This window comes from Brassica oleracea, chromosome C4, assembly GCF_000695525.1.
Source record: "Brassica oleracea var. oleracea cultivar TO1000 chromosome C4, BOL, whole genome shotgun sequence".
NCBI lineage: Eukaryota > Viridiplantae > Streptophyta > Magnoliopsida > Brassicales > Brassicaceae > Brassica > Brassica oleracea.
The window spans coordinates 40,317,146-40,328,473 of NC_027751.1; the positions used below are offsets into that span (position 1 = coordinate 40,317,146).

The 11,328-nt window shown below is 28.0% G+C and overlaps 1 protein-coding gene across 1 annotated transcript; it reads right to left on the reverse strand.

The window, feature by feature from the left end:
• Nucleotides 1-466: 466 nt before the first annotated feature.
• LOC106337625 (probable trehalose-phosphate phosphatase E) lies at nucleotides 467-3,963 on the reverse strand. The gene is made up of 12 exons (XM_013776734.1): nucleotides 3,871-3,963; nucleotides 3,472-3,716; nucleotides 3,241-3,381; nucleotides 2,594-2,665; nucleotides 2,383-2,475; nucleotides 2,169-2,225; nucleotides 1,982-2,083; nucleotides 1,463-1,540; nucleotides 1,271-1,340; nucleotides 1,050-1,120; nucleotides 862-954; nucleotides 467-728 (listed from the first exon to the last, which is right to left on the reverse strand). Exons 1-12 carry the CDS (start codon nucleotides 3,872-3,874, stop codon nucleotides 672-674), a joined length of 1,083 nt encoding a protein of 360 aa, XP_013632188.1. The 5' UTR covers nucleotides 3,875-3,963; the 3' UTR covers nucleotides 467-671.
• Nucleotides 3,964-11,328: the final 7,365 nt, after the last annotated feature.

An 11,328-nucleotide genomic window follows, 5' to 3' on the forward strand; every position in this document is an offset into this window, starting at 1 on the left:
CGACGAAAAAAGTCCTCGGAATATTCCGAGGAAATTCATTTCCTCGGAATTCCGTCGGAAATTTCCGAGGGATTTCCGAGGAAAGATGAATTTCCGAGGAGTTATTTCCGAGGACTTTTTTCGTCGGTATGTCGTCGGAATAGCGTTATTCCGACGACATACCGACGATTTTTTTCTTCAGTATGCCGCTGTTTTCTTGTAGTGATTAGTCAGAAAGATGTAATTAATAACAACTTATATATATTTTTGGTACTTTTTTAGTTTGTGTGAAAAATGTCAAAGTGACATTTATTCAGAAACAGAGATAGTATGTTGCCACTAAAATGGGAAGTTTTATTGATGAAATGCAAGTATATGTTTACTATACATAATTTTCAGATCTCAAAAGATATATACATAGTGTTTTGATGTAGAAAAATCAATTAGATTTCGGATATATTGTTCGGACTTCAGAGAAGTATATATATTCTCCATGAAATTATATGTTTACCGTTTGAAGATTCGCGTTGATAGCAACAAGGGACTAGTCACAAAACACAAGATGGAAAAATGATCAAGAATACCTCGATGTGTCTTCTTGTTTATTTTTTTTTTAATCATTTGATACGTTAGAATCTTAATAAATAACAAAAAGTAAAAATGAAAATGATTCTCATGTACTTGTAAACTCTTCATTCCCCACTTGTTAAATTTTTCCATTCCACCAGACGTTCCAAAAAATCCATAACCTATTAAACCAAGTTAAAAAAGGTAAAATTAATCAGAAATCCACATTAGACCAAGAAGATACAGAATATTTATGTGCTGTGTAGTTTCAAAAAAACAAATTATGTGCTATGTGTATAGAGTCAGACAGCTTGCCTCGTCTGGCTCCTGCAAAGAATAAGAAGCATTGGTCTCCTTTGCGTATTTGGATACAAGGATCCCAAGACCTTGTCTTTTATCTCTCAAAATCTGTTACAATGTCACTTCAATCAATATTTATATAAAGATTAATTTAAATACCTTTGAATAAATTATTTGTCGAGGCATTAAGAATATTTATATACCTTAAAGGCATCTTCGTCGGTGCGATCATCTCCAATATATATAGGGAAAACATGGGTACAATTCTCATATCCTACACATGTCAAATGCTCATTTTAATTAGTGAAAAATTATAGTAATTTTTAACATCTAAACCACTAGGACCATTTTATACCCCACCACTATATGAAGTTTGTGAACAATGAATCTGCAATCAATTAATTAGGTATACATAAAGTTTTACCGAGGGATTCTAACAAGAACTCAAGTGCTTTGCCTTTGTCCCATTTAATGATTGGACGAATCTCCAACACCTGAAATTAAATCAGACCGGAAAAGTCGATAATCATGATTAAAACAAAATCTTAATTAGCTGAGAGACATCCACTACTTATGAAAACAATATTTTCTCTCTCATTTTGTTAACTAAACTTACTTTTCTTCCTTGCGTAAGCATGAGCTTGGGGTAGTTCTTCAGAACTGATCGAACTAGATGGGCCAAGTCACTCCATTTCTGTTAGTTCATCATTTATATATTAGTGGTAAGTTGTTTTAAATTATATTGCTACAGACATAACAAAATCAACTCGAGTGTATCTGAACATACCTAACGAAGCTACTAACATATCTCTTATTGCTTATATGATTAAATTTGATATAAAATATACTCTCTCCGTTTCATAATACTTAATGTTTTGTAATAGTACACAAAGATTAAGAAAATTACATTTCCCTAAAAAAATATTTTAAAGATATAATTTTAAAATCAGTTAACCAATTATAAAAAAGACTGTAAAATCTAATTGGTTGAACAGTTTCCAATAAAGTTAAAATTAACCTTAAAATCTCAAAATTTCCTTAAAATCTCAAAACTTCATGTAAATTGAAACAAAACAAATCTTCTAAAACATCATCTATATTGAAACGGAGGGAGTATGATTTATTTTGTCCATACATTTTCGTTTACGCATCGAAAGTGAACAGAAGCACAAAACTTGTTGTTTTCAACTTTGGCTCCTTGAATCGATTTTGTTTTCTCGACTAGTTTCATATACACCTAGAAAAAGAAAACAAAAATATTGATATAATCTTTTTTTTTGATGAAAACAGAAAAATCATAGTTGATCGATGTAGAATGTCACCTCACTAATCACCGGAAGGAACTCCGTCGCGGGTTGACAAAGAAGAGATTGGGTTTTCTGGATTGTGTTTAAGAAATGAGGGAAAAATGAAAATTAGTATTTTTAAAAATAAAAATGAAAATTGGTATTTTTTTAATAAAAAACGAAAATTAGAAGGAAAAGACTTTATTATATAGCCTATGTTTTCTGTGGACCTCTAGACATGTATTCATACTTTTTTGTATTTGGAATTTTGCTCTGGTCCTTTGATGTCCATACCGTGACTTCCAGCATAGTACAACTCAGTTAGTTTCACAAAACTATAAACCTGAAAAAACATAATTATTTTGGTTAGTTAATTGTGAATACGTCAAAATAAAGAATTGACGATTTTGTCCAAAAAAATAATAATTAAAGGTTTTTATAAGATAAAGCTTATATGATACCTTCTCTCTAGACCGCCCACTAACTATGACCGTTGGAAAACACATTGCAAGTTTCCTTACAGTGTTTCGCATCTGAAACAAAGAATTCATACAAATTGGAAACACAAAATAACTTAACAAATTGTAACCGACAAATTATATAAACTATGTATTTCTTACTGCATCCACTCATAGATTTTCTATTATTTTCACAAATATTAAGAAAACACAATAACCATTTATCATAAATTCATCAATTTCTTTTGCATTTATTTGTTTTTGATTACTTTAAATCAATAGTAATTTAAGAAACTCAATTAAGTTTCGAACTTTGCAATTTTTAACTAATATAAATTCATAGAAAGTATTAAAATTTATTTTTGTGAACTTTTAATTTTTTTAAAAAAATCTTTCTAAACGGAATGGTAACTGGTAAGACTATTTTTAACCAAACAAAAAAACTGAAAATTTGTTTCTTGACCGTAGTTATGCGTTTTATGAAATATTATGTTATTTTACTCGTTACTGTGTTATGTGATATTTATTAGATCAAACGTAGAAATACACCTTCTACTGTGTTTTTTGTTGTTGTTGCTAATCTTGAAGGTTAGCAGGAAAAAAACTTTTTAAAAATTTCTGAAAAGTTTATTAAGAAACTGGAAACGTACCTTGTTGGACATGAAAGCGCGATCAGGATCATCAACAATGGGAGAGAGAGTACCATCGTAATCAAGAAACATGACGATTTGTTTTCCTTCTGATTCATGAAGTATTTCTTCGAACATGTTCAAAGCTGATGGATGTTCTTTCTACATAGTCACAATTCTCTCGTTAATAAAATACTTTGTGATTTAATGTTATAATTAAAAAGAAAACAGAGGTAAGCAAGAAGACATTACGATCCAAGAAGATTGGTTGTTGAAAGGTTTGAGATGACTAGGAGAACATGCTCTCATGGAATCAACCCATGATCTTATTAGCCCTCCTCCTCCTCTTCCGACGTCTTCTTCGTTGATCTGAAAATCTTGAAAAACTTTGGTCGCCGGCGACGTGTCTCCGTCGTCTCCTCCGGCACATAAAACTTCCGACTTAGAGATGATCTTTGTCTCCAACATTTTAGTAATATTCTCTTCGATGTATCTCACTGAGGAAATAAGATTGAAACAGAGAAGATAGCATATCGGTCACATGTGTATTTTGTGTGTTTTATATACATTGCAAGAACCATTTTTTTTGTTAAAGGGTTTTAAGAACCAAAATTTCATTATAAGAAAAAAAACAAGAACATAAAAACTTACCCATTTAGGATAAAAATCTAAACCTGAATTTGAAGTTATAAAATCAGACTGAATGATTGGAGAGTAAGGGGGTGGACTGATTTTATAGTTGCAAGAAAGTTAGAAAACATTTTAAAAAGTAATATTATAAACAAATGAAAATTCAGATATTGTGTTGTGTCCGAGTCGAAACCATCGAGTGCGAGTCCCACTATACTGTACACGTGTAGCCGGGTCCCTTAGGTGACTTCCTTGATGGCTTGCTTTCGATATCTTTTGGTTATTACATATTTGGGCGCTGGTGCGTTACCATCAAGTGTCACGTGGTCCCGTCCAAATTGATCATGCTGACACCAGAATAAATAGATATTTAATTTTGGAAATTAATCAAATAAATTTTTTTTTTTGACCATGACATATTTACACATTCCGTTTAACCACAATTTTTTATTTTTAAATTCAAAGTAATTTAATCAATCAATCAATCATCAGAAGCTGCAAAAAACATTGTTTACATGGTTTTTAATAAAACTGGAGTTTGTAAGAGCATCATTAGTGGTTCAATTTCTCAGTGGAGTACCTGATGAGTTTAATATTAATATAGTTTTATTGTGTAATTAAAATTAAAACCAATAATATATAGAACCATTCATAAAGTAACATGTGGCATATAAATCTCTGATCAGACATGGCAAAGTTTCTCTGCGACCAGACATTTCTTCCCATTTGACATTTTCTTTCTTGCTTTATTAATTTTTTTATTATTATAAATGTAAGATATTTCATGAAGTATTCTTTCACATGCTCTAAGAATAAAAAAATATTATATTTAAATGAAAATCAAAACATTATTTGTAATCTACAATTTAACAAGATGTTTTATCCGCACATGCAGACACAATCTTTTTACGAATACTTATTAGTTTATGTTTTATTAATTTAAAAATCAGCATAATAAGTTATTCTTATATTTAAAAAAATTAAATCGAAGATAAAATTATTTATATATGACAAAGTTTTTCAATAAAATATATGTGCTTATAATTGTGTTAAATTTTTTTAAAATATTCACATATTAAAAATATTTTAGAAAATATCTTTATACAAATTTTGCTTGATAGCTATTTAATTATAGATTGTTTTATATCTTAATTTTTGTAAAAAATATTATTAATATAAAATTCATTTTAAATTATATAAAATTTTATATATAAAAATTCATTAAGGATATAAACAATATTAACCGATTTAATTTTTAATGTGAAAGCTTGAATGCAAAAAATCACTTTACAAATAATAGTATAGATATACAATATCTGAATAGTTCGAACATCTAAACCAGTGAAGTATAATTACAAAATAATTGTCTTATGACTGTAAATAAGTATTATATATGATAACTTATCCGTTGTCAAATTAGATGTGTGCTCAAGGAAAAAAAAGAACTTTTTTACTCTTCTATTCAAAATTTATGCTATATTTCATGTAAGCACCATCTTTCACAAGCCAAATTATTAAAAAAAAAACACCATCTTTCACATCATTCACCGCAACAACTTGTTACCAAAACTATTAGTTATCAAGATCTATTTTGCGATGGTATAGTTCATGATCCAGATAACTAGCTACTTCCACTTTAGTTGTACACAAGAGAAACTTATACTTAATTCCTAATATCCGTAGTTGATCTTTCTGTATCACTTAAAGACAATAAGATCCCATACCTTGAAAAAATATCCATTTATATGACAATACTATCCTATGAAACTCACAATTCGCCATGTTGTGTTTTGTTTAAAATTTAAGATTCGAGAAATAAATCTTCATTTTGTTTTATCAGCTATGCAATTAGTCTACGAATATAATATATGGGTAAAGACTCCGGCAAATATTATACTGATCTAGTAGAGTGATGGTGAACTTGAACTACCCATGAAATTCTCAGATCCAACTACGATGATGAAGGCATAACTACAGCATTGATGCATTTTTTTTATCAATCAATTAATGACCTTACAATGAGATATAAACACCGTTGATAATTCTACGTAGAGTATAAATACCATTAACGATTTTATAGTGGGATATGAACACTGAAAACTCTACAGTGGAATATATACACCATTAACAATCCTACATCATGACATAAAGCTATGAAGATGACCTTACGATTACCATGTTACCATGTATAAATTTGCCAATGAATAAGTCTTTCTTGACTGATATATGTGTATATGTTATATACATATAAGGCTTTGCCTTCACATTTTTATTGATGAGAAAACATTTATAGATATATCATAATTTGCAGTAAGTTTAAAATATATTAAAAATATTCATAAACACACAACAAATATAATCCGAAAACTAGTTAAAATACATAAAATATTCAGAATTGGTTCAGGTAAACCTAAAAATTATATCAAGGTTTCCTTTAGGAACTGGGTGATTAAAAAGGAAATAAAAAATGTATCCACCATTGCCTTATCTTAAGGGGTTACCAATAAGACTTGGAATACACACACCCCTTCTTTGACAAAAAGAGTAATGTCATTCTAATGTTGTTTTTACTAATGAGTTAAATTTAATTTTTAAAACAAGTGATCCACAGCTTGACAAATGTATAATGGGTTTCTGTGAATCTCAAAGGTCCTAAACAAGAACCGGTATCTAATCTCTTTTTTACTGTACTGTTTTTATTAATATATTTTGTGATGCTCTATTTATGAAAGTGCTCTAAACCAATCACCATAACATGCAATTGTTTTTATTTTATTTTCCTTAACATGCAATTTTATAACGAGACAGAAGAATCACCAAACTACAATCAAACACGTTTTTGTTTTTATTAGGTCTTACTGTGTTAACAGCTGTTGCAGTTCACTCAATGCCACATGGCTAGGTAGTTAACAACTATTTACTGTCCAGTCAACATCTGGCACGTACTCCCTGAAAAAGCAACTAAGCAAATCCCCTTATTAATAGTTCATGTCTTCTCATTGGAGATCTAACGAAAAAACAAAGTTGATTAGTTGAGATTTGAGGTATACAGATCTTAGTCTTGACTGAGCTCATGATGAGATCCTGATTCTTCAGATGTCTTTTATCTACATCCGATGGTTGATGTTGACACTTACTAGTTACTACTACTTTCTTTTATTATTATTTTTTTTTTTACAATTCACTTAATTCGTCATTCACAGTTACTATTGTACAATTTGAATGGTGTCAACAAAGAGGCGACTACGTGATTGCTAACTAGACTGGTTTTGTATTCATCATTTAAAATATTTACCAATCAAAGTTTAAAATGATTAAAGAAAAAATTGATTCAGCCGTTGTGTTTATTTCGCAGTATGCTACTATTTTGTAGCATTTTGTAGTAGTGAGAGCACCCGCTTTTATATAAAAGCTTTGTTTTTATATAAAGCTTTGTTATATTTTTGAACTTTAAACTATGTTATATTTTGAAAAAATATGTTATATGTCCTTTTCAAAAAAACAAAAAAAAAGTATGTTATATGTTGGCATAAAATAGAAGAAAAGAGCGGCATTCCACATGTTCCCATCTATGGATATGTCGCTTGTTATGACGCATATACATATACAACTTAAATCGCTCTAGTATTTTGCTAGCTTGTTTTATAATTTTAAAGTTAAAAAAAAAAAATTAAAGTTATGTTTAACTGATTTTTTGTCAACATGTTTACACGATTATATTTTGTTTGTCATTAATTGGTCATGCTTCTTGAATGAAAGACTCAATTATAATCTCATATATAGTTTTTTTTTTTTTTAAATCTCATATATAGTTGGTCAATTTTATGTTGCAGTGTCGTTTCTAGACATATGCAAAAGGAACATTTGCATTAGATCCAATTTTTTTTTGAAAATTCTTATAACAATTAAAGATTTCAAAAACTTAAGATTCATTTTGCAAACTGTTTTATTTCTTCTCATAGAACTAAAATTTGCACAATGTTCATATAAATAATAAGACGGGCCGGGTTGCAGTAATAAGAGAATTCTGAGCAGACTAACCATGCATACCGTAGTAATACTTCAAACATTTAACCAATAGATTGCACACATCTATTAAGAAGAAAATTATATACTAAATTTTTTTTAAAAAAAATTATTATATATACTACTAAGTAATAAACAATTGTTTGCAGTAGAACTCATTACATTGCGAGGCTATGTTCTAGAGCACATGGAATGTAGCTACAATCTGTGCAGCAAGGAAAACAAGAGTATTTATTGTATGCATATATCGTACATGATCTTTATAGGTTTAGTTCTCGGCCAGGTTTTGGAACCGACACTTCACGTGAAACGAATCAAAATTGTCTCCACCCACCACGTGACCGATCTTTACACAGAAAAGAGTACTATACAACATCCAAAAATATACAATATTTAAACTAAATTTATCGTGCCATCTTAAACTAGGGTTGGAACAACAGCAAAAATAATAATCAGTTTATTGGGGGCCAAAAATATATCAACTAATTAGATAAACTAGCCATAAATAAGATGCTTCAAGCAATTTATCCGTCAGGCGGTTATTATAACCTAATTAAGTATTTTATTTAAGTTCTCTCGGTTAAAACGCAGCGGCTGCGAGAGTTTTCTTTTTTTTTGATAATCCAGATAATCCGGAGGGAACCAGATTATCGCATAAATACACCTCCACAGAAGACATCCTGGAAAACCGTCTTTTTGACCACATTTTAATCGACAGTGGCCAAGGGAATTCGAACCCGGATCCGTATTGGGGCCAAGAACTTAGCCAGCGCTTGCGAGAGTTTACGGATAGAGGTGGTTGCGATTTCTATCGGTGATAAGTAATTTTTATGATTGGTTGATTATGAGAATTTGTAGCAGTTTAATAATAAATTACCAATATTAATATATTATAATATACTATTATGATAAAGTATTATAATTATTTATAAAATATGGTAATTATTAATAAAATATAATTAATAATAATATTATGTTATTTATTTATTTTGTAGTTTAAATGAAAGTTATAATATCAATAATATTTGTTTTGAAGATTTTTATTAGAAATTTTAAAAAGAATAGGTTGTTTTGTTTATGTTTGTATATATTTGTATATATGAATATATATATATTAATGTTTAAATGCAATATTAGGTAAACAAATATTGAATGTATTAAATGCATATATTGTTTTATATATCATATAAAAACTGTTTTTTTTTTTGTTTTTCGAGGTGGTGTGGATCTGCTTCTACCTCTGAGAAATATCCTATTAACCAACTATCAAAATTCTTTATTACAAATAATATCATTTTATTTTTTTATTTAAAATTAAGTAAATAACTTTAAACTATAATTTTTAGTGATTTTTTTTTAAAAAAAATCTTAATGGTATGCAATGAAGTAAAATATCATATAATATAAAACTGAAGAAGAAATATTATTTAATAACTAGAGTAAATATTGATCAAACAATAACTCAAGCACCAATAAATTCCAGTTGTGTAGTCAATTTCTTCAAAAATAATGAGTGAATTTTAATCAGCTATTGGAATTTTTCAATTTATTAAATCTGGAAATATTTTATCCCGGACGTCCTGTTGTTTCTTGCTTGCATAAAACACTAATACTTTAACAAGAAAAAATAAAGAGAACATGATCTTAGATTTTTTTTTTTTTTTTTTTTGTCATCCATGATCTTAGATTCTTAATTATACAAGATTGAGCGGCTGCAATTTGTGATTGGGAACATATGTGGAAGCTATATAAGGACATCTCAATCATATTCCATTTTTTTTGCTCCATATATCATTTTGGAGTAAAATATACTCTAATTTTATTCTATTTTCAGTTCTAAAATGACGATGTGGTTAGAATTACTTCATTTATGGAGTAATATTATCCATTACTCTACTTAGGAGTTAATTTTTTAATTTATAGAATAGTCCTTTAATCTTAAATATTTTTATTTCATACTTTTTCCTTATTTTTATTTAATACTTAAAAATATTTAATAGTAATACAATAACATGAAAAATATGATTTTCATACAGAATATTTAATAATTTTAAATAAGGATGCATAAACTAATAAAAATACCAAAACTAAACATAAAAATATAAAATAAATATGTAAAGTGATTTAATAATCTGGTAAATTATTTCTGGAACCGCCAAGATCGGTGAAACATTGTCCAAATGATAAAAATGACTGATTTAAAAATTTCTTGCTCTATTTAGCAAAGTCAAAGATAAAAAAAAAAGCTCATTATTCATTAGAAATGCATTAGATGACTATTTGTAGAAAAATATTCTAATGTTTATTATTGAACTAAAATATGCTATCTTATATATATTTATGATTATTGTACTTTTTAATAATAACTATTTAATTTAAATAAATCGTATTTATATGGAATTTTTGTAAATATAAAATAGTTGGGGTTAAATGGTAAATTTTTATAAACAGAAAGTATTACTAACAATTATTAATTAAATAAAAGTGGAACTATTTTAGAATATTATTTTTTGGAATAAAAAATAAAATAATATATTGGAATAAAACTTAATTCTATTTTGGTGTTGCACTATTTTAGAATAGAAATGAAATGCTCTAATTAGTAGCTTCCGGAGATTGATCCATCTCTATAAAGTTTACACACGTTTTGGATTAGTTTGATTCTAAGTCAAAAGATTTGGATAATTCTCTTGACTACAAACGGTCAAGATATATCCTCGTCTTCCGATTATGACTTTTACGGTTTATTATGATTCGGATTGGACATCATATCCAAGACATAACACTTTTAGGCAATTTTCAATATATTTTGTTGTTTTATAATAAAAAGAACACTGTAATAGAGATTAGTTTATTTCGATATACTTCTGTAAAATAACATTTTAAAAAACATAGAATAAAAATAAAATTGTTGTTTATCCTCCTAATTATAAAGGAAATAGCAATATTTAAAAGAAAAATAGATATATATATATATATATATATATATTGAAATAATTTTGATTCTAAATACTAATTATAAAGGTTGACAAAAAGAAATACTATTATAAAGACAAAATAGTAATTGGTTATAGGTGTTCCTAGTGCTTATGTAATGTATATTGGCGGTTTACTGATATCTAAAAAAAACTAATAGAAGAAAACAAAACACAAAGTTTACTCTTCTAATTAGGCAAAAAAAAAAAGTTTACTTTTCTGTCGAAGCCGAAAACAAATTTATATGGAAGACTCTTCATGAAATTATGTGGCTTCAAAAGCTTCTAAAGGAACTTAACCTCCGAACAGTAAAGTGCAGGACGACTACAAAACAAGTGCGGTGTAGTTGTAGTAGTAATCAATACTATTATATTAGGAACAGGAATAGTTGAGTCCAACAATTACTTTTCCACTTTACCTACTTAAAAAAAAAAAAATAATAATAATAATAATAAATCATATATTTTCTAACGTACA